General features: G+C 44.7%; 1 protein-coding gene across 8 annotated transcripts in view; it reads left to right on the top strand.

Annotated features, from left to right (window-relative positions):
- The window catches only part of LOC149355213 (condensin-2 complex subunit G2-like), a 131171-nt gene that overhangs the window by 81679 nt on the left and 24856 nt on the right, over positions 1 to 24636 (top strand). For 7 of the 8 annotated variants that reach the window (XM_089583710.1, XM_089583704.1, XM_089583706.1 and 4 more), the window contains 4 exons: positions 5308 to 5534; positions 13906 to 13983; positions 19163 to 19396; positions 23700 to 23885. In XM_089583710.1, the coding sequence (XP_089439836.1) occupies positions 5308 to 5534; positions 13906 to 13983; positions 19163 to 19396; positions 23700 to 23885 (725 nt within the window). The remainder of the gene's footprint in view (positions 1 to 5307; positions 5535 to 13905; positions 13984 to 19162; positions 19397 to 23699; positions 23886 to 24636) is intronic. The other variant, XM_089583705.1, reaches the window with a different exon arrangement.

The following is a 24636-nucleotide window of genomic DNA, read 5'->3' as shown; positions in this document are numbered from 1 at the left end:
GGCCGGGAACAGCAGCTGGTCCTCCGTGTCTGCTGGCAGGCCGAGGGCACGGTAGCCTGCAAAGAGACGGCTATGAGGCAGAGCAAAAGTAGGACATGCACCCAACAGGTGACCCAGGGTGCCTGTATCCCCGCACGATGGACAGGCAGGGGAGGAGGCCATTCCAACTACGAACTTGCCTGTCGGCGTCCATGAGCATCCGATCCGAAGTCGCAGCAGGAGGGCACGTTCCCTGCGGGGGATCTTGTCTGGGAGCCGGTGGAAGGGCCTGCACGCAGAGATTCGCCTGTCAGGGTGCTTTGTCCTTACCGCCCGCCTCAATAGCTGCCGGGCAAAGTCATGCGGGGCCACTTTGGTGGTCACTGGTGACCCATCGTTGTGGGCCGCCTTGGCGAGGGAGTCGGCATCCTCGTTGCCCTGGATGCCGGTGTGGCCAGGGACCAATGAAGGGACACCTGGTAGCCAGCATCCTCAAGGGCGTGCAGGTGGGCACACAGGACACTCGTCGATGCCTGCGAGATGTGGGGCCTGCTCAGGAGCTGGAGGGCAGGCCGGGAGTCACACAGGACAGCTACGGGACCAGGTGGTGTGGTGGACCCGATGAAGTCTGCTGCCAGGTGGAGACCTGCCAGCTCAGCTGCCGTGGAGCTGCCCGGGAAGGAGAGTCTGCAGGACCGGGTCTGCTGCAGTTGGGGCACCGCCAGAGCAGCCGCTGCTTGCCCTGTGGCTGGCAGGACCGAGCCATCGGTGAAGAGGAGGGTGGTCCCTTTACACTCTTCCAGGAAGGCAGCAGTGGTCTGGCGGAGTGCTGCAGCAGGGGAGTGACGCTCCGTCACTCCGTCAAGGCCCAGGGTGACCTGCAGAGGAGGTCGGGTTGGGAGGGGGGGGGAGAACTGGGAGGCCCTGGGGAGGGCCAAGTGTCTCCACGTTGAGAGCCGATCCTTTTACACAGCGTGGCTCGCGAAGCCCGCTTCAGCCGCCTGGTTGGCGTCACTGCAGGCTCACCTGAGCGCATCCACTGTGCATAGCACCGCTTGACAGCGTCCTTGAACGGTTTGTTTACACAAACATCAACGGGCCATGAAAGCTTCGTCGCGTTCCGGTGCACGTGAAAAGGGCTTCTTTCTGTCGTCGCCATCCACGAATGCTTCCTTCGACGACACCAAACTGCCTTCCGGCCGCACTGTTGCCGATGTTCTCCGCAGCTAAAATCACTTTTCGCTTGAAAGCAGCCAAGTACTGTTTTCGAGACCCTGACATCGTGCTCCCCAAAACAATATCCACTTCACGAAGCATGCCTTACATGCAAGCACGTGCGTTGTCAACAGGCACATGGCACACCGCGACCGCCCGACGCACCCAACAGATCAACAAAGAAGCGATGTCGTTTGTCGAGAGTAACGAAGTCAAGCCGTAGCCACGCGCCAATAGCAAAGCCAAGCCATAGGCACGCCGCAATAACGAAACCAAAACTTGGAGCAACTTTGAAAATTTTTGTTCGCATCCGCAAATAGTACGAGGCGGAAATTTAGGATGCTAATTATGGGAAAAAAGCCTCGCATTATACGCGGGTTTTTGTGGTAAATGGTAGTACTTCAGTGTGTTTTGTGAAACTCATGAGGTTAGTTTCTTTTGGTGTTATAGCCTGCCACGTTAGGCACCGTTCCTCCATTTACGATTGTACGATCAGGTTTACATAAGGGGTAATAGTTTGTCATACTTTGCCAGATGCGCTAAAAGCGCTTGCACACCATTATACATGCTTGTGCAAGCTTCTGCTGCTGCTGCTGCTAGAGCTTTGATGAGGAACATTAACCATTAACTCAATGTGAAATGCAGTGCCTTATCCTATTCCTCGGGCAAAAGCTTTGCTAGTAGTGGCCAAACTACCATTACCTCTGCATTCAGTGACAGCTTGAATTTGTGCCCCCACAGCTTGTATATATTAAGGAGTGCATGTCACCAGTGCTGTTCGCTAGGCCTTGCAGTACATAGTTGTATATATTCTCTCCCTTATTCTTTCTCACTCTCCCTCCCCTCTGTAACAAGAAAGTAATTGCACCCAAGTGCAGCTGTATGGCTACACATATTAGAAAGGGCGAGAAAAAGAAAGAAGAGGAAATGTGCCCTGCCCGCACCGCTGGTTGCCACAAAGGGCTTATATATGGCTACAGTGGAAATCTATACAGCTGTCACAAAAACTTGCGGAAGAAAAATTCATCATAGTAAACAAATTGAGGACCACCACCTATCCGGGGCAGTTGTTCTACCAGCTGAGCAACCAGGAAGGCTTAACGGATGGTAGGGTGTGACCGAATTGATCTAGAACTCGAAATGGAAAAGGTGTTAGTGCAATGTTTCGTGGAACCTCCAAGGTGATGTAGATTTGTAAGAAGGGAGTAATTACTCCATGGCATCCATCCAGGTGCAGTTCTTCCCTGTCCCTTTTAATTTATGCTGGCCACAGCACAGGTGCTTAAGGGGGGACACAGCTTTCAAATAACTTTCTTTCTTTATTCAAGACATTCCGTTACAGAAATGCCTTGGGGGACGCTACAGAAGGTAGTAGACTTGCCTGGTGGGGCCGTGCCACCATTGACTGCTGCACACACACAACCACGTAATGCAAGAGCATAATTCAGCAAAAGAAGCACAATAATACGTCATGGTAAATTAGGACATAACGGGCACATGAATACAGACTACTTCAAACAATAGGTTGGTTAAAAGTTACAAAACATCTTGATCAGCAGTCATCTGAGTGCACGTGTTGAAGACTTTCAGAGTTCAGGTAAAGACCAGGAGTGGAAACAGCAAACATGTAAATCAGCCCGGCATTAGCATTTTAGTTTTTCATTTAGGAAAGGGTCCCTGAGCGTTCGTCTGAGTCGCTCTGCCTCCAGGATATTTGTTGAGGACATCTGGTATCAGAAAGCGTAGTTTTTGATAGACATATGTTGTGTGGGAACACGGTCTTGGCATCAAGTTTTTTGATAGATTATGTGGTCCAGACTTTGCATGATATCTTGCTTGAAATGTTTTATCTGTTCGGTTGGTGGTGCAAAATTTCCAGGGCTAGGTATACAATTTGTGGATGGGCAATATTTTATTAGATTAAAATAAGGTGTAGTGTCTTCCGCAAGTCCTAAATTTCCTATTGCTTGCACGGCTTGCTTTTGCAAAGCAAAAAGACATCCATAAGGTATCTATTTCGTATCCATATGGTATTTCTAATTATATCTTGAAATATTTTCCCCGAAAACAGCCCAGAAGTGACTTTAAAAAAACTAAAAAAAGTTTTTTGTGACCATAAGTAGAAAAAAACTGGCTGAGATCTCCGTGAAAATGCCAGTTTTCTCAAAAGTTTTTTTTTTACCTGACTTCCCTGCTTGCAGAAAGCATGGCATGACAGTGGCTTCGGGGATTTTTATGCGGTCTATTGCATTGTGTTCCATATAGATTTTTTATGCAGTGACATTCCTGTATTTCTGAATTACTTTGTTATTTTTCTCACTCTGTCACTAATTTTGCATGACAGTAATGAGTGCATATATGCAAGTCTGGATATAATGTTCTGAGTAGAAAACACTCAGGTTGATAAAAATTTTGGGGAATGTCACAGCATGAACGATTCCTTTGGCTGAAGTTCAAAAGCGACTCTAGGCTCTTGCCTTGTTTTGTTGCCATGCCAGGCTTTCTGCAAGTTTGATACATCACTGAAGCACATAAGAATTCATAATGTCAAAACTACTGAAGTTGAATGAAAATTTGTATTTGTTCATTTAGTGCACTTCCCAATAAGTGTGCCAAATTTTATTGCTCTGTGGCAAAAAATATAAAACATTTCACTTCTGAAGCCCGCGTCCCCCCATAAGATTCTAGATAGCACTTGCCATTGCTGGGACTAATAATTTCCGCCCGTTTTTTTTTGTTTGTTTTAAATAAAAACACTACCTCCACCACCACTAGGCTTAAGCAAATAGTGAATTTTTGGTTTGAAAGGAATTTGAAGAAAATTGCTGTTTGCTTCGAATATTTCGAAGCAGATATTTTGAATACTTTTGCCACACAATAGCAATTGACTTGCATATTAGGCAACTTCAGAACCGTGTGTTTTTGTTACACACAAGGCCATTGCATGAAAACAAAAACTTGCTCTGAAATTTTAAAACTCAGCTTCGAAATTCTCAAACAGAGCAGCTCAGGTGCATGACAGACAGTGTTCACCCGCTTGGCAATACAAGAGTAATAAATGAAATACAAAATCATAGCATAACAAAACAATGATATTCATTAATAGAATCCCAGAAAAAGTAACTGCACACGCTGTTTCAACAAAGGCACCGAGAGCAACTGTGGAAGAAAGACGTGCTGCAGCACTACCAGGGAACCACTGGCGCTTGTTGCTCCACATGTTGAAGTGTAAATGTGCTCTCATGTAGGAACTGAGGGAGCACTGTTGAGGCTGAACTTGCAAGAGGCAGAGCGTGGTCTGTGTGTAGAGTACTCAAGCAGTGTCCTTCCCTGCATAGAATTCGATACCTTGTCTATGCTCGTGCGGAATTAGTGCCACATGAACCTGGAAGCAAGGTGGGCACAAGCAATTTGCCCCCTCAAATCATGGGCTTTTTTTTAATTTCACTTTTGACTGCATGGTGCAGACTGCTTGAGCGCTCTGCACAAGGGTGATGCAGACTGTACTTGGACGAGGACGTGGCACAAGTACATACTTTGCACTGCAACCTACTCTTGCCAGTCTTTTTTGCGCAGGATTCTTCTGTTACGTACCCAACTTCCTCCATAATTGCCCTGCTGCAACAACTTAGGTATTCTAGTGCCGTTCCGTTTCTTCGCCCGAGACTTTAGTGCATTATTTCTGTTCCTTTGTGGCACTTGCCCCCCCCCCTGGGCCATGTGCCATGTACAGTACGGTCCACTGTTAAAGGGAACATGCGATCGCATGGCCTCCGTGCTTTGCGGAGCGCTGCCGCCGAGAACTTGTCTGAACTGTCGGCACAAGACGCATGTGCAGCAAGCATGACGGCTGGTCATTCAACGCATGCATCTCATGCCGCCTATTCTCGCCGCATCTAGGCAACAGGGCTTCCCGAAGCGCGGAGGCCACGTGATCGCATGTTCCCTTTAACAATGGACCGCACTGTACAGTCACATTCTTGGTGTTTCATTCCTTTCGCCCTGAACGAGCGATGTTTACAACTTGCATGCCGGGCTAGAGAGGCCCCAAGCTTTTGGGAACCCTTACTGTCAGTAGGGAAAATTCATTGCTTTCATTGTGCTCTCTTGCAGTGGAGTTCCTGATTGCCATCTGCAAAGTGGTGTGGCTGAACTGTTTACGCCTCATCAAGATTGCTGCCAAGGAGAACGCTGATCCAAGCAAGAGCTGGACCAGTGAGCCAAGTGGCGCTGAATTTGAGAGGGAGAACATCTTGGAGCAGCGTTCGGTGCACATACTGGTGGAAACACTGGCAATCACGTACAACAGGCTGTCTCTGCGGAAGGAGCTCTGCTCTCATGTGAGTTTCACAACATAAGATCACTCTGCATCACTCTGTGTACCAGAATTGCTCTTTGTCGATCTCTAGCTACGATCTAAACCGTTCCAGTCTGTGGATAATCTACTTACCTGCATTTGTTTTCTGAAGGCATAAGCCTCTTTTTTGCCCTTGAAGTGACTCAGTTTGATATAAAAAAAATGAAAATTGGTTTTCAGGACAGGAAAGGGCACAGTAGCTGTCATACTTCTCAGTGCATACCAATACTGTGCTGTGAGGAAAGGAATAAGGGGGAAGTGAAAAAAAGGAACAGAGAAAAAGGCTTCCGTATTGGAGGGCTCAGGAATAATTTTGACCACCTGGGGTTGTTTGATGTGCAATGGTATCGCACAGCACAGGGGCTCCATTCATGGTTTGCCTCACTGAAACGCACCCGCCACGTTCGTAATTCAAAACTTGTCCTTGGGCTCAGCAGCTGAGTGCCCAACCACAGAGCCACCGCGGCAGGCCCAGTTTCCTGTAGGTACTTCGGAAACAGAATTGGGTTGAAATGTCATCCAGAGAATTGTCTGCATGGCTGTACTAAAGTAAAAAAACAGCCTAGGAGTGAGTATTGCGCTTTTTTTTTCTTTCTGGAAGCTGCACTCCATGGGGGGGGGGGGCATAAGGTTAAAGAGTGCTGAGCGAATTTAAAAATTTTTTCATTTTTTTGGGACGCACTTACATTGGGAGACACAGCAAAACATGGGCTATTTACCATTTAGGTGTTTGAGTGACTTTTGTTTTTGTTGGGGCACTATACTACTACTCCTCCTGGATTTCAGTGCAACGTAAATTCATGCCATTTCATTTGCTGCATTTTAATGATACTTATCAGATATTCTAGTAATGCCTACGCATTTGGCAGGAGTGGCCACAAGATGAATACCTTATTTACTCACACGATGACCACACCTACTTTTTTGGTTGTCGAAATTTCCGGAGCCCTCCACTACGGCGTCTCTCATAGCCTTAGTCGCTTTGGGACGTTAAACCCCATAAACCAAACCAATCAAAATGTATACTTTATGTATAGGATATACAGGGTGATCTTTTTTTCTTCAAAAATTCAATTTTTTTTTGTAGGTGTGGTTTGTGCTGGTGGATTGTACACCAGGGCGGACATTATTTACCTGATATGAATAAATAATTAGGGAATTATATAAAATTAACTAGTCAGCTTCTTTATTTTTGATTTTAGCTGGCAAGATTATATCGAGAAATTGAAGGCAGTCAACTCTGGAGATAAGTCCTAAGGCTAGGAGATAAGGAGATAAGGCAAAAGTACATAATTTAAAGCCTAATGAGTTAGCTTTCCCGCATTGCACAATTGTAAAATTGCGTCGCTCCTGTTTCTTATGCATGGGATAAAGATGTCGTTTGTGTATTTGATGCTGTAGACGAAGTTAACTTGATTTTGGCGGCAATACCTTGTGCAGCGACGCCATTTTATAAAATATAATACAGTGAGGAAAAGCCAACTCAGTGAGCTTTCAAATGTGTATTTTTGGTGTTTGATATTTTAAACCACATTGCCAATGAAAAAAAAAATTAAAAACAGGGCTCACCTTCGGTGTTGATGGCCTTCAATTTTGCAATGTAACCCTGCCTCCTAAAATCAAAAGTACAAAGTTTATTAGTTGATTTTAGTTAATTATTTGTCTAATTATTTATCCATATCAGGTATCTAATGTCTGCCTTGCTGTACAGTTCACTTGCAGAGACCACACCAATGTATTTCTCACATTTTTTAAAATAACAATCTTCAAATTGTAAAAAAATCACCCTGAATATTACCCCGTGCAATGAACAAACCTTCTTCAAATTTTTGTAACTTTGTCATAAAAGGGAGCATTTCTTATAGAAGTGTCTGTATTGTAAGATGTGCTTTATGATTGACGGCTTGTACAAGCAGCGCAACTGCAGAGCAGCTCGGTTGCATTGCTCCTAACAAGACTCATTGATGAATGCTTTTGGTGCCAGCCAAGCCAAGGGCGTGTGGCTTGCACAGAATTGCAAGTATGTAACTGGCCTCTCCAAAATATGGCTGCATATAGAAGGTGTGGCATGGAACATGAGATATGCTATGTTTCTCTGCCCATTATATGGAGGGAAAGGCTGTTTTAGTTACTTTTGCGTAGATTCATAATATTGACAGTGCACTGTAGCACTGACAGGAAAGTGCTTGTTTACATCACAAGCATTACAATATACTGTTGACACTCGATAAGACCAAAAGCTTATGTGGATTATGTGCAGTTCGTACTTACAGAGGCTTTTTTTGATACTTTGATGCAATGGATGTTGACCGGACCAAATCATAAGTTCCAGTAAGCTGACTCTTATAGAGTGAAGTGAGTGTGCATTAATGAGCACACTGTGCAGAGATGTGTAATAATGCAAAATGTGCTAATTACAGTAGAAACCCTCTGTAGTAAAGAAGCTCGGACCAGCAATAATCTCTACTAACTATATGAGGGTCTTTACGATACCATCTGTTGGTGATGGCTCTGACTAGGCTCTCTGGCTGCTTACTAAGCACAAAGCATTGGTTTATAAAAGAAGCACTTAAAAATACCTTGCATCCTGCTCTTATTGTCCCTTTATGTGATAATTATTTATTTTCAGTTATCACTTGTCATCACATTTTCGACTTGGTTTACGTCTTGTGGAAGTACTGCATTTGCACGTATACAAGGCAGCTACGAATATAACGCATGTTTGATTCTACGTGAAAATCAAAGCTTTGTATGGTCAAGGCGTCATCTTCTGTGGCCTCAGCGTCATTTAAGTGGTATCAGTCAAGAAATGCACAAGCGACGCAGTGAAGTGCGACAAAACCGCTTGCACAGTGCTGCTGCGCCTCTGCTTCTTGCTGCCTCTCTCCCGTGCTACGAACGCACGCCCGTTTCTTCCGTTTTCTAGTCCTCACTGCACTTTCACTGGCTTTCCTTTCTTAGCGACCCGCGCCGCGTTTCTTTCTACGTTCATAGCCAGCTTTACTCGTTCCGTTCTCGCCGCGCGCTTCGCCTCAAGGTCTTTAAAAAGTTGGCTTCTTCTTGCAGCTCATGAGCTTGTTGGCGAAGCCACCTCAAAGAGCGTCGTTTTATTCTATTCTGTATCTACAAACCTCGCGATCCTAGACTTCGCGCGTGCTGCGATGTCATCAATTCGCGGGAGGTACATCGCCATGGCCAGACGCTCTTTACTATAGCCGATTCTTCGAAGAAAATCTTTACTATAACCGAAAAAAAAAAATCTACAGTTATCTATGGGAGGCGAAATGGAACCGCAGCTTCACTTTACTATATTGGAGTTTTTACTATAACCGAGTTGACTATAGTGGGGTTTTTTGAAAGTACTTGAGCAACATTCAATTTAAATTGTTAAAAAAAATACCAGTTTAAGTGCTCCCTCTTTTAATTGAAGGGGAGGCAGGTCTGTTTTTGAGGCGGGCAAAATTCAAACATTTTGAGTAGTGGAACCTTACTAAGTGAACTTGGTTATAGTAAAAACTCGGATATAATAAAGCGAAGCTGCGATTTCATTTTGCTTTCCATAGAAGACACTACACTTTTTATTGGTTATAGTAAAGATTTTTTTCAAAGGTGACGGGGGTCACTGAGAAAGGAAAGCCAGTAAAAGTGCAGTAAGGAGCAGAAAAGGGAAAAAAAGGCCGTGCATTTGTAGCACGGCTGCACGAAGCACGGGGAAGTGGCGGCAAGAAGTGGAGGCGTGGCAGCTCTGTGTAAGTGGTTTTGCCGTGCATGACTGTGTCGCGCGCATTTCTTTACTGTCTTATAAATGACGCTGAGCCCACAGAAGTCGTACGACGCTGTGATCATGCAAAGCTTTGGTTTTCACATGGAATCAACCGTGCTTTATTTTTGTAGCCACGTTGTATTCGTGCAAATGTGGAACTTCCACAAGACGTAAACGAGGTCGAAAACGGGATAACATGTGATTACTTAAAATAAATCATTTTCACCTAAAGGGACGATAAGAGCAGAATGTAAGGTACTTCTGAGTGTTTCTTTTATAAACCAACACTTTGTACTCAGAAACAGCCAGAGAGCATAGTCAGAGCCATGCCATCACCAACAACTGATATAGTAAAGACCCTGCTATAGTAGAAGATCTTTGCTGGTCCAAGCTGCTCAACTGTTTCCTTACTTATAAAAAAAAGACCGATTTTGAGTGTTTTAAAATAAAAATTATTTCGTCAAGAAGTGGTACATGCACTGCACATTGTAATACATCAAACTCTAGTGTATTGATTATACTTCCAAACGAAAACATGTCAGAGTTGTGTGTGCAAAACTTTTTCAATATTTACTGTTTAAATATGCTGGTTACAGAAAAAAAGAATACAAGCAAAACAAAAATAAGCCACTGCACTGAGATAGAAGTCAATTACAGGAAAGTAAAATATATGAAACATGGCACATGTTTTTAGCTACCATTCTTGTGATTTTGAGCTGCACCGTACTTTCCACTGCTACTTTGAAAAAAAAAAAGTGCTCAGTGTAGCTTTTAAGTATTCCTGGAGCGTGGCGCATCAGACGCCATGATCGCTGAGTGGCGGGCTATTTAGTAGTAGTAGTAGTGGCTTTATTGTTACATTTTATATGTAATACATTTTATATGCTATCGCGGCTGGAAGCACCTGAGCTGGGGTAGCAGCTATGTTCAGTCAGTTTCATTTTTCACGCTGCCTCCTCATGTTAGAAAATGAAAAAAAAACAAAACTGAAACCAAAGAGCTGGTGTTACAGAAGCAAACTAGATGGTGCAGCTTGTCCAGGAGTGCTGACCTGAATTTTTGGTGGCAGGTTCAAAACGTCAGTCATATGTGGCCGATGGCCTATGGCACGGTAACGAAAGAGTCAACTATAGAGGGCTCTGCTATTTTGCAGTGAGTTATGCAACACCCAGTTCATGTTTATGAAGTAGTTTGGGTGTCTAAAATTTGGCTGGGTAAAGCTTTAGAACAGAGCCATCAACCAGCGGTTTGCGTGCCCTGTAGCTAATGCTGTGAACCACAGAGCAAGTTGGTACTAGTGCGCCTCAGTTTGTGCCGCTCTGTGGTGCTACTTGGAACTTTCGCAATTCCACTGTAGGTTGATGCCACCTCTGCTCCTGACTACGAAGATAGCAGCACTCTTGTTACGGAGACATAGGAAAAGTCCTAAATCTATTTCCGGGGCTGATGGTAACGGGGCCAAATTGAGAATGGAGAAGCGATACCTCCCATGGCCCATCTGAGCCATGGTATCTGAGCCATGGTGGAGGTGGCAACAGCCGCTGCTGCAGTCTCCACCATCATCATTAATGTTGTTGCATGCTGTTCTTCGTAAGCTGCGTTCCTTGTTGTCATGCCGCTCATTAGGATTCATTTTGATTTTGTTATAGGTGTGTAATTTGCATTGTGCAGTTTCCATTTCTAGGTAAAGCTCAAATTTTTATCAGTGCACAATCCGCGCGCCGAGTATTTTAGTTCTTCGCGTACCTCAAATATACATACGCTTATGTATAGTTGAAGCCAGAATGAAGTATTTCATCATGTACATGCACACAAAACACCTCTCTGAGACATTAGCCTAATCCTTGTCTATCACTAACCTATGCTAACGGCACTTTACAGTTTAAAACTGAAGCTGTTTTGTTTTTCCTTGGCATGCCTTCTCATAGAGGTGGAGGAGGCTATGGAAATCAAAGGGGCTGGATTGAATCAAATAATGCAGTGGCTACGACTGACCGTGGTTCTTGCGATGTTGTTCTTACGGGGATGTTGGGGGGGAAATTGCGGCTTCTGTTTGAACTTCGTGGCCCTCAATGACCTGGAAACACAGTGGGTCACGTACATTTTTAAAAATTTGTTTGAACCTATCGAAGTTTTTGGGGAGTTCATGAATGCTGCTTGGCCATATGGAAGTGAAAAGAACCCATACTTACATGTCATGTGCATAAAAAATGAAACTGCAGTATTAAGGGTGGCCACCGAAATGTGAGACAGTTACTCCATCACTTCCTTTCCTCAAAAACCAATTTTGATATTTTAATTTCAATATAGAAGTGTTTTTTTTTTCAGGCGGAGAGAACACAAGTCTATCTCTGTTGCCCATGAGGGGTAGTAGAAGCACTGAAGCAAAGATTAAGCAGACAATAATGGTAATTTTACTCTATTTTTATAAAAGTGAGCATTAATTGTGAGGCTTTTTCTGCAGTGCGCTATTTTCTGTGCTGTGAACTACTCTTGTTTCCAAAAAGACCACCTGTCAGGATGATTGTATTATTGTCTATTGGCTATTAATGGTACTAATGAGTTACTAAAGAGTGGGCCCCGTCACGGTGGCTGAATGGTAAGGACACCTGACTGCTGAGCCCAAGGATGTGGGTTCGCTTCCGGCCACAGTGGCAATGGCAAAACGCAAGGAGCCATGTGCTGTACGTTGTTAGTGCACATTAGAGAACCCCAGGTGGTCGAAATTAGTACGGAGCCCTGCACTATGGCTTCCCTCATCGCCCATATCTCTTTGGGATGTTGAACCTCCAATACCATACCATATCACAAATGAGTGGTTTGTTGGCTATTACTAATGAGGGCTCATTGCCTAGCTGACAAGCTCCATTGCTGACATGCAGGTACTGAAAATTTGCGAAAACATTGTGAGAGTGAGAATGCTGCCATCGTGGTCAATAAAAAGCTGCAGTCACGTGGCTATCCACTTAACTCTTTCCTGTCCGCGGGGAAAATGGTGGTTTTCATGTCATATCATTAATATTTTTTTTCTTTAACAAAACTTGCTTGGTACAGGAGTGTATGGTACCGAATTGTAGAGGAGGAAACTCTCTTCACATTTTTATTAGTCACAGTAAGCATGTTTATTGAGTAAGAGATGAAAAAAAAAATTATCAGAAAGAAAATTGTAGTTACAAAGAAAAACACACAAAAACATCAAAGTTCTGTCACAAAAATAACACATAAAAAAATTTCAAAATATACATTTTTTACAACAGGGATTGATGCAACATTGCAGCAAATTTTAGTTTGCTGCGAACAGTATTAGCTGGGCTAGGAAAGGAAACTGTAGTCCTAGTGACTATTGTGCCACCGCGCGAAACAGTTCCTTGTTGCCGTGAAGCAGAGGTTGGCCGCACATGTCTCACAGAAAACATTTGTTTTTTGTTCCACCTTTTTTTCTTCGTAGCACAATTTGCAGTTCCGGTACTTTGCATTTTCTGCGGCTTGTGCTGCAGCCCCTGAGGTGAATCACGAGGCGGAAACAGAGGGCGAACATAGGGGTCCTGAGGATGTGGCTCATCAAATCCGAGGAGTTGCTCGATCAATTAAAGTCTGAACGTGAACTGATCAAATCTTGATGTCCTCGACAATTCTGGTGCTTCGGGATGCTGCTGGCGATGCGCGTCAAAAAGTATGAAGCTGTTGACGACCGCGCCGCCGAGCGCCGTGCGACACTCCGGCGCACAACGCCGAGGTCGACCCTTGGCTGTCTTCGAGCCGAAAACACGACTCTCTGCGCTGCCGGCGGCAAGTAATCCCGCCCGAAAGACGTTGACACCCTGCAGATAAGAGTTATGACCTTCAGAACACTCTGATCTTTTCCGATAAGCGCGCAGCAAAAGCGGAACATTTCGGGGGAGAAAGCGAAACTTACCGAGGCATGGCTGTTGACGTTCCGGGTCGGTCTGACGCTGTTTCGCTGTCGGTGCTGAAGTCTGAAGAGCCGAAGTCGTCTTCTGAATCCTCACTGCTGCTGTTCTCGTCCAAAAACGAACTCTCAGGAGCATCAATTTCTGTGGAAACGCGCGGTTTCGGCGCAGCAGCAGTGCGCGACGTCGACGCCATGGTGGAAACAAGGAGCGCCAGTCAGCTGACTCCGGAGGGGCTTCAAAAATCACCGCTTGGCGGAAAAAGTCAAAGCAAAAGCGAAACTGAAAGAAGAGTTCCTTTATTTCACACTGGATAGCGCTAGTTGTGCAGGAACGCTTCAAAAAGCGGGAAAATACGAACTTGAAACCATTGATAGCCCGCTATCGATGGGAATAGGCGCGGACAGGAAAGAGTTAAGAGAGACAGCTGAGCACCTTCCAGTTGACAGTAGCACCTCTCATAGTGGCAGATGCTGTCCCCAGACAAAGCTTTGGGGGAAGTTTCAGGCCAACGAGGAGTCATCAAGGAGGGGCGCTGGATTCCTGCCCCGTAATATGAAAGCACTTGTTTGATTTGCAAAATCATTGTTCATATTTTGTTTTCATTCCGTCTTGGTGCTAAATTTTGTTGTTTTTCTGCCCCTCTCTCTCCTTTTGCCTTCTTTTTTGCTTAATGCTAGGATGAGCTGAAGGCTATGTGGAAGCGTCTTGTGTACATCATGAAGAAGTCTATGAACAAGTTATTCCCATTGACTGACGTAAGTTTTGCTCTGCAGTCTTTCATTTCACTTTGGGATGTAGCCGTGTATTTCACAGTTGAAATGCTGTTCCTTACAAATGTCTTCTATTCACTGAGCACTTGACAAAATTGTCTGTTTTGATGGTGTAGCTGATGGACAGCGCTTTGTGTTTTGTTGTGAAATTAAACGGCAGCAAAGGCACTGCAGAAGGGGCACTAGCGCAAAAAAAAAGTGCACTACGGCTGGATTGGTGAGTTGGTGATACATTGTTAGGGAACGGCGCAGAAGACATGGCCGTCCTTTGCATTGTTCCTTAAATACGCGCATGCGTGATGTACTATTATGCCAGAATGGTGCACAACCAGAGCCTATGAGCAAACTAAAATAATTTGCCTGTATATTTCCGGCTGCAGTGTGCAGCTAGCATGAAATCATGTTCCCGGGTAAAGGGTCTAGCAAAGCATATGTTCATAAATAAGCTGCAAAGGAATATCTGGCTGACAAATAAAAAAGTACGACATTTGCGCGTGCTGATTCCACCCAGTGGTGTATATGCATCAGAGCTAGTGGTCACAGCAGCTAGTGAACACTCAGAGTGACATTCAGAATGCTGGCCAGTTCCTGCACCTGGCCAGTTGGCACCGTCTGTGCATGTGCATTGGCAGCTACCAGCTGCGGCAAGTGGTGACAGCAGATGGTATAGGGAACGCTAAAACTCTCTCTAATAACAAAACGGCAGTTGTTGTGATTGCTTCTGCTGTTGCCGTGCATCACCGAGATCAACCGAGGAGTACTTGAAGTTAAGCTCTGTTCATTGCTGAAAAATCCTCTGTAATAAAGCACAAACTAGCTTGTTGGCCTCCTAAATGAGTTCAATCTCTGGATGTTTATTTTAACTGAATCCACACTAAATGAAGTGTAGTCAATGAGATAGGATGCCAACCAAATGCTGGAGATCAGTGTGTTATCTGATAATGCCTGTTGAAACCGGATTCATTGTAATAAGATGGTCATGTTGTGCAACACGCTTGAATAGCTAGTCCCATCATCATAACTTCCATCTCTCCCGAATTGCCCAGGAGGCCCCCTGATTTTGACTGACCCTCCCATTTGTATGAACACGCTCTTATTTCTTCCAAAAATCATGCTCGAATTTCTTCGGAATAATTTTTTCTGAAAAAAAAAAAAAATCTATTTGTTAGTATGTGCTTGTTACCTGGCCGAAGTCAAGTGAAATTTCCTTTTCGTTTAGTGTGCTTCTTTGAGCTTTTATGGTTCATTTTTTGGCTGTTTGCTGGTTTCCTTGTGATCGCTGGGATGTGTTGCGAGAAAGTGAAAGGCTGACTGAGAGGTTTCGACTCCAAGGGCACGGCTGCCGCCCAAAACAGTCAGAGCAGGATAAGAGGACTGATGCAGCACGTGACCTGCGATGCCATCTGTGCTGCTAAAGATAAGCATCATTGAAACTGGCAAGGTTACATGCATGCACTCTGCAAGTCCAGCGCCCATTTTTTAGCCTTCTTTGTTTTGAGACTAAAGAAATCCGTGGTTCTGTCGCCCAGGTTAGAATGTGAAACAAGTACGGCAGCACACGCTGGTGGCCCACATGTGCTGTCCAGGTGCACCTTCAGAAAGAATCCATCTTTCAGAAGTGTTGCGCTCTTAAGCTATCGCAGTGGCGAGCGAATCTTGCGAGAAAATTATCACTAGATGCTCACTGCCATTTCTACCTCTCATGACATGAGGCTTGGGGGGGGGGGGGGGGAAGAAATGGGCACCAGAGGCCGCCAGGGCCAAACTTCACACTGCTGAACTTCGCTTGGAAGAGAGCCACCACTTGTAAGAATTTTTGACGAGTCTGCTTTGAGAAGTTTTTGCAGTCAGCAAAGTCTTATATGGTAAAGTCACTCTGCAAATTGGCGTGCTCAACCTCTGGAAATATACACATGTTCCACATGCGCACTGCTGCTTCCCCCCCCCCCCCCCCCATTTTTGATCTTCTAATTCTGACATAGGCAGGTTCACAGGTATGTATCTTGTTAGTACTACCTCTGCTGTTGTCCTCTTCATTGGTGATTGCATGTTACCTTGCAGCTCTGAAGTTGACTATGAATTTCTTGTGGCTGGATTAACGCATATGTTTGTTCTGTAGGCAGAATGGAATAGAGGAACCTAGAGCTCTCTGCTTTGCTGCTACTTATATGCACAACCTCAAATTTGAGGTTGGCTTGTATTGATAGATTAGTGCATTCTAACTACAAGGATGCTACTTTCACTGAAAATGGGGATTTTTTATAAGCTAGAAAAGGGCAAAAAATAAAATACAGGTGTCTCCACCCACGGCTCTTCTGCTAGTAAGCTGTTCTGTGTTGGCACAGTTTTTTAGGGCAGCTCTTGGATGCTACCCAACTACTCATTTCTGGACGGTGATGTTGGAATGAATGCCTTTCGTGTTGACATCGTGAGTTTGAATGGAGTGATAGGAAAAATTTTAAATACAATCTTCTCAGCAATAAATTAGTCTTTTGCTGTGATACAAGCACTAGCACACCCAGAAAGAAGTGCAGAATTGATTTTTACAGAGAAAATAAGTTGAAGTTTTCCCCAATTTTCCTTGGCAATTTGAAGGAAAACTACTAACCTATAATGATGTCTTTCTGGTGCTGTCCTGCATTTCAGGGTTGCTTGGCAATATTCTTGGAGTGCATGGTACCACACAAAGCATTTTGTCGAGTGGAGACGAGGGTGTTTGCTGCTTGTCTTGAAGTAGTAGAACTGCCTCTCTTGGGCCTCTTTGTTTTTCAGTCGCTGTAGACTGCACAATCTTTGCTTTTTTCCTCTAGATTCATGCAAAGGAAGTGTGGCCTTCTGTGCAACCCGTCTTTCCACTCAAAATGTGCAGAGGATTCCTTCATACCACATTGAACTTGAATTTTTTTCAGCAGGTTGTTGAATAAGGTTCTGTTAGTACTGCATGTATCTCCACGCCTTCAATTCACAATTGCAATATTGGGAAGCTGTTGATGATCCAAAAAATTAGCAGCATACTAGGCAGGACATAGCAGAAGAAGACAGAGGCACATCAAAACTGATTGAAACTTCAGGGAGCCAGAAAAACACCTCCTCCAACATTTCAGACTTCATTGAAAATGCGCAGCTTTGCATGGCATTGCTATCGGTTGGCGAAGCATACGTCATCAGTGCATCTTCCAAAGGAGGAATGTAATTTTTATTTTTCACTGAGGTTGTGTTTACTATTGTTAAACTCCAGCGATTCCTTCACATAAAATGAGCTCAGAAAACATACTATGTTGCCATACTGCAGCGTGCCACACTTTAAATAAAATGTGTGCCAAAAAGCTTGCGGTGCTCTCTTAAAGTGAAGCCTTCTAGGAGCGCATTCAGTTAAAGAAGTCCCTAACAGCTTGTGTCATCAATCCAACAAAAGGAAGAAAAATACAGCGTTTTTTTTTTTGTTCAAGCAAGTTCAGTGCCACTCGGTGGGTGCTGCATGACATCTGGCCAGAACTGTCCTTTCCAGATGTTGGACAACACCCATCTAGTGACCGCAAGGGACTAATATCACTTTTTACACTTTGGTGCAGTTCTCCGGTAATATCATGGCCATACTGTGATGGAAAAAAAAAAATGGCGTACGGATTTTCTTGCCACTTGAGGTCTTCATTGTGTGCGGTTGCTTGACTATGCTATGAGAATATTTAGGCACTATCCAAGACAAGCTTGTTGCCAAGGGGATGTGTGAACAGAATTTAAGGTCTGGAAGCTGTAGCCCGTTCAAGGGAAGCTTTATGCATATCGAACTCTGCTTGGCTTTCTGTGACTTCAGTTACTGTGACTGCAGTTACAGGTGCCAAACAGTGATGTAGCATACTTGTGCACATCACGCGTGGTATGGACTGCATAGAGCGGCTGTCTATTGCTGCTGCACCATTGTTGGTCCTGTGATGCCATGGTGTTGCATGCAGCTCCATGCACTGAACTGGTGTAACACTGGAAATGCATTGATGCAATGTGTTCTGTTGTGGTTTTGGCTGGGCTTGTGTGCATTGTTTGGGTAAATAAAAGCACTGTCCAAAAATTTGTGGGCACATTCTAGCAAGCTTCTAATCCATGATTGCCACTACATGATTATAGCTGTATTTCTCAAAGAAGTGTTCTAGCAGTACGTCTGGACGAATTAACTCTAAGAAAATTGAGGCCTTGAGGTCGCAGACTGTTCGCTTCTACACTTGGTATCTCGAAATTTCACAACTCATTTGGTAGCGGTCAGTGAACCATGGCTGTGCATGACAAAGCATTGAAGCGAGTGCTAGCAGTACAGAGTGTGACCCATTTTAAACTAACATCCATTTTGCATGAAGGAAACATAAGCTGTAATGTTGGCAGCCAAGTAAGCAGTATGCAAGTGGTTTTCATTCTTGCACTATCTTTTATTGCAATAAACCCCCGAGTTGGACTGTTTTTTTTATAATGTAGCATTTGATTTCTCTTTTTATTCTTTTTTTCTTTTTTCCCTGATGCTTCATCACAGGCTAGAATTTGCCATTGAATTTTGCTGAAATTGCATATATGATTTCAAGTGATGCGGCAACCGCAATCAGTGAACTGTTCAAGAGTGGAATGTTCAAAGATGGCTCTTATGCCGTAGACATATAAGAATTCATAAGAAACCTGAGGAAAATTCAGGAGAATTATTCGTCAGGTTTCTTTTGATGTTCGCTACTTTCTTATTGAAATGCCGCATGGAAATAACACTAGTCTTAATTTGCCCCACCAAAGTGGCACAGTGGTTGGGGCACTTGGCTGCTGAGCTCGAGGGCCCTGGTTTGATCCTGGTCATGGTATTCAAATTTTGATGGGGGCAAAGGTGCCCGGGTACTATGTGGTGTCATTAAAGAACCCCAGGCGGTTGAAATTGATCTTGAACCCTCCACTGCCCTTTGGGGTGTCAGACACCTCGCCCCTCTGAAAACTTAGTCTTGATTGGCTTTAAATGTGGAGTTCAGAAGTAAGGAGCTTGTGCTTGGCTACTGCCTACAATGATGCTTTCTTTTTTTGCAAAATGTAGCCGCTCTTGTCTTGTTGACCTTCATTTCAAGTAATGTGAAGCATCCTGTGTATTGCAGGCACTGCAAGCGCAGTGGTGCAAGACCTGTTGTTCTCTTTCCACACGCAGTGCCTGAGCATGCAGATATCTGTGCTGAGTGTTGCTAGCTTGCTGCCATCCAGAGAGGTTGGTAACCTGGCCATGCGTTGCCTCGCGATGCTTCGAGGCTTCCTGACCGTGCCAGAGGCCGACATACCCATGATTCTCTCCATGGAGGCGAAAGCATGTGTGCTGTTCTTGTGCAGTATGCACCGTACAGCAGATGTCCTCTGCATGGTGACTGACTCTGTTGGAAAGCTGAAGGTGAGTGTAAATTTGCACCGAGCATGGATGAAGGGGAGTCAAAACTATGGCTTATGGTGGTGCCATCTGGTGCCTGAATGGCAACTATCATATTTGCTCACATAATTTGCACACTTTTTTTCTTTAAATTAAGGCCTCAAAAAGGGGGTGTGCAGCTTACGCGAAATTTTCTGAACACGTCCTAAAAAATGCTACAAAGGTCATAATGCGTAATATGTGCTGCGTGTTATACCTATATATAGACCCCGCCATCTCGCACCCCTCGCTGGTCAAAAAAAATTTACTCCAAGTGTAAGACGTAGACCCCCTTCCGCCTTGCCTCACGTATAGAGCTCAAAGCAATAAACGTGCAATGATACAAGCCAGCACAGGGAGGCAAAGGAGATAACTGGAGATAAAACGATGCCCTTGGGTGCAGCCCGGCTGACTAGCGGCAAACCGAACAGCGAACGGTTCGGTAGTGTGGGATTTGGGCGCACGCGCAACTGTTGTGTGGGAAAGCGACCGCCAGCGTGAACGAGCCGGGTAAACTGCACACAAATCGTTCAGTCATGCGCACCTTTCGCAACTGCACACGACAACACAGCCGCTCCAATCTTCCCAAGGCGGCCTTGCAAGCACTCAAGTACATGCTGGTGGTCTTGCACAGTAGAGAGCACAAAATATGCGAGTAAAAGATTTTTTTTTCCCCAAAAATCCGATTAAAAAGTTGGGGATGCGGGAATACTGTTGTGTTTTAGCTTCAGCTTGCCATTGCAGTCTAGAAACTTGTGTACTGTGCTTAATCAGCTACTGGTCCTGTGTGCCTTTGCACCTCTGCTCTCATTGGGATACGTGCTCTTATGCTGCTGTCTTACTTCTTTTTACTTCACGGCATGGACGTAGCAAGTGGGTGCATTGCTCAATTGTGTCTATGCTTGTATCTGTACATTTTGCATGAAGTGCACCTCGTGGAACCTCGCTGGCACACTCTTAGTTCATACAGTCCCTGATTTATGTGTTGATGATGGGAAAACTGAAAATTTTGCATGGAGTTAAAATGCACATTTTCTGGTTAACATGATTTTCTAGTATGTATGCGAAGAGTTTTTCCAAATTTGATTTGTGTGGTTCATTTTACATCCAGGAGAAAGCACAGTGACGTATGAGTGGGTAGAACTTTGGCGCGTGCAGCGTGGAGAGCAGAGCATAGTAGGGCAGCAGGCAGGCTGTGTAGCAGTTTTTCTGCACTGATTGAGTTGCATGGGAATGCTAGCCTGCACTTGGTTTTGCACTGGTCATGGGGGCATAGCTTTGATGCCTGCTGGGGCCTGCCCATGCCAAGGAATGGGAAGGGGGGGAGTGTGCGGCAGGCACTACCCCAACAGCATCCTGACTTGCAAACTGCTGAGTGCAACCAAAATTGAACTGAATGTGTCCATGGATCAAACAGCTTTACACATTAAGAAGAGTGACGTGTATGGCATGCCACCAGCAGCTACTCTCACTTAGGCTGCTGCTTGACTGAATAAACTGCAAAATTTTTCTGCAATCCAGAGAATGGCAATGGGGAAAAAAGCTGAGAAGCTAACTTTACCAGGCAGCTGGTGAGAACTTGAGCCAGTAGAAGCTGAGGCAATTTTAGAATGCGAACAAATGCCTCCTATTTGTGTTACTAGCACGAGGACAAGCATGCAGGGCATTGCTTGTACTGAAACTTACACTTGGCATTGTGTAACGCCAGTCTTCTGTTACACTATCCCACTCCTGCTTGGGGTGTAAAAAAAATTCGCTTTGGCTTAGCTTAGTTAAGCCCGGTAATTGCGAAAGCAATATCCGTACCTACGCCATGGTACAGCTGGTAGTGTAGCTGGTGGTGGTGCTTGTGGTTAAACTTGTGGTGATGCATCGGTTATACAATCCAATCGAAACCAATCCAATCCAAACCCATCCATTCCAATCCAATCAAATCCACTCCACTCAAATCCAAACCAATCCAATCCAATGCAATCCAATTCAACCCACCCCAATCCAATCCAATGCAGTCCAATCAAATCCAATCCAATCCAATGTCATCTAATGTAATCTAATCTAATCCAGTCCAATCTAATCTAATCCAATCTAATGCAATCAAGGTCAAATGAAGGTCAGTGGTGGTCACGGCCGCGGCACGATGGTGGTCACGGCCGTGGCACGGCAAAGGCGTGAAAGTGCAAGTAGTATTGCTTTCGCAATAAAAAAAAGGAGACTTTTTGCAGTAGTAGTACCACCTTCCCGTCTCTTTCAGCACGTCGTTTGCTCCATTCATGCAGTAAGGCAACAATATGATCCACCAACTTGCCTTTCAGTGAACCCTTTTGAATGAATGCCCTTTTATTCGAATCTTCATTCATGTAATCTTTTTTTAAAGTGCCTTCAGTACACTTTTTTCTCATGCTTTTTTGCTCATAAAAGCAAGGTTCTGCTGTAATTAAGGCAACAACATGTTTTTGGGGAGTGGGCTTTTAGATATCGCATGTAGCACTTTACAGGTGGAGATTTGCACATTTAGCCCTTTCCGGCCCAAATTAAAACTGTTAAATATAAAAAAATTGATATCCAGAGACTAGCAAATGTAGGACGAAAGTAATTCAACAAGACCAGAAAATCAGTTTCGTTGCTCCTTTATCAGTTTTTTTTTCATGATTCCAATTGGAATCACTGGGACATGGTGGTTGCAAAATGCTCAGTAGGGGATTACTTTGAAAATTTGATTTAGTATCAACTGCTTTGAAACGGCGCTTGTCTTTGCTAAAGTATAGGCTTGTGTCCTAGCTCTTACGAAGAAAACAGAATAACAACATGACACATAGCTTGTACCTCTGTTATTATTTTTTCATTGTGCATGAGTAGGTGTGTGGTCCTTTGTAAGCGGAATTCTTGAGTTGGCTGAAGACAAGCACTGGTTGTTTTGAGAGGTGGCATGTAAAGAACAGGGCGACCATACTCCTAGTATCCAGATTTCCGGCCTCGGGCTATCATCTAGCTTTCTGCTTTAACTGAAACTTTGTAATGAGAAATTCTCAAAGATTGGGGTGATGCAGAAGCTTGTGAAGTATTCATGCAGTCAAGGTGCTCCTTATGAGGTGGGGCTCGTATTTATGATTTCTGCCAGTTCAGTAAAATCGCGCTGCATCCACAAAACGGATTTTCCTCTGATCAGTTTTTTTTTGATGCACAGCGCGATCTGTTGGGTGAGGTGGTTGGCTTTCCATAGGTTGACAGCTGGATGTCTTACCACCTTCAGTGTAGCTGCATTACCACTTGATTCTATGCAGTCCTGTTTTCAATTTGCTGTCATGGGTGGTATTCCTAGATGTTCAATGCTTTCGTGTTATACTTTGTCTTCGCGTTCTTACAACCAATGCTATCACTTCTCAGTGGGTTGAATCAGCCTGTGTGGTGGACTACTCTTGAAAATTATTTCTATCCATATCTAAAAAAAAAATTTTTTTATTTGAATACCCTCAGGGCGCGAAGGCATGAAAAGTGCTTGCACAGAATGTAGAGGTCTTTGGAGGAAAGAACGTTTATTGTTCCATATAGGCTTCATAAGAAGTGGTTTGGTTTGGTTTATGTGGTTTAACGTCCCAAAGCGACTCAGGCTATGAGGGACGCCGTAGTGGAGGTCTCTGGAAATTTCGACCACCTGGGGTTCTTTAACGTGCACTGCCATCGTGCAGTACACGGGCCTCTAGAATTTCGCATCCATCGAAATTTGGTCGCTGCTGCCGGGATCGAACTCACGTCTTCCAGGTCAGCAGCCGAGTGCCATAGCCACCGAGCCACCGCGGCGGCTCATAAAAAGCGGTATTTACATGACACTAGCAGTCACAAGTTCTTTAAATATTACTGGGCAGCTTATTCTTCAATAGAGCCTCCGAGTCCTAGTGATTCCATTTGGAGTCGTAATTTTGTGCAAAATATTTTAGCACTTGTGAGTGTTTGCTTCAAAGCAGTAATATGAAGGTTACTTGTGCCCCATTAGAGAAAAACAGAAGTGGTTTTCTTCTGCACAATGCAAGAGAGGAAGTGGTGCCAGCCAATGGCAGCATCAAAGCATACGCAGTTTCTCTATCCCTTTCCTGCCTTCTAGCGTATGTCAGCCAGTTGAAAGGCCACTAGAATAAGTTGATGAAGGGCTAAATGTTGGAACTACTGGAAAAACAGTCGGGACTTTCTTTCTCAATTGAAGACTGGTGGCCTCCAAATGTGGTGATTTTATTGGGAATCACTGGGCCGCCTGAAAGGGTTGGGCTCACGGGTGTGTTGTGCTGCACTGCAGAGCCAGCAGACCCCACTGAAGGTCCACGGGGTCCGCTTCTGTGCGCCAGACCAGCAGTCCTGCAATACCGAGCTGAGCCTGCAGGTGCTGCAGTTCCTCTTGGAGTCTCCACAGCTACAGATGATGGTGCTCAGGGGCCACATAGTGCCCCTATTCAACACATGGAGTACACTGCTTTCTATAGTGGCAAGTGCTGTCCTCCCCATCTCTTGGGGATGCGAGTCACGTATGAGTGCCCTGTTTGCACAAATAAAATGCAGGTTTCATTTTGTCACATCGTCTGCTCCAGAACACACCACGCATGATGTTCAACACTAAGGTACTAAAGTAGTGCTAATTCTTGTTCGCTGCCTTTTGGGATACCTATGAGCTCAGCGAAGAAGCTTTTGAGCTATGAGTGGGCCATGAGGTTAACCACAAAGCACGCACAGAAAGGAGAGTGGCTTGGGCCATTGAGAAAGAGTAGGCAGTTGGAGAATCGTGTGGAGTAGGGGAGAGAGGATAGGGCAGGCAAGCACAGTGCTATGTAGTGTGAAGCACAAAGAAACAGCAGCAAGAAGCTGATGTGGTGCAGGTACTGCTGCACATAAAGCTGCATGTGTGCATGTATGAAAGGATGCCTCCCCAATAACATTGAGGACACCGAAGATGATTCACGCATAGCGCTCGGTCACAAATGACCCAGATATTTTGAGCTTGCATTATAGTTATATTTTTTTTGTTTTCCTGAAGGGTGGAATTGCCTCCCTGAGTTACATACATGCAGATATGACAGATATGGTGGAGCTGTGTTACATTACGCATTGGCATGCAGCCTAGACAGCATGCTGTGCTGACCTGACGTTTGCCTGTATCAGAGGGCAACACTTGTGTGAATCAGCAAAAGTGCGTACTTCACTGTCCTGTTTTTGTTGCCAATTTTCAGGCAGTCGCAAGA

The sequence above is a fragment of the Amblyomma mixtum genome, chromosome 3 (genome assembly GCF_055824585.1).
Source record: "Amblyomma mixtum isolate Tamu chromosome 3, ASM5582458v1, whole genome shotgun sequence".
Lineage (NCBI taxonomy): Eukaryota > Metazoa > Arthropoda > Arachnida > Ixodida > Ixodidae > Amblyomma > Amblyomma mixtum.
Note: the sequence above shows the minus strand (reverse complement) of the source record. Positions and strands in the feature narration are given on the sequence as shown.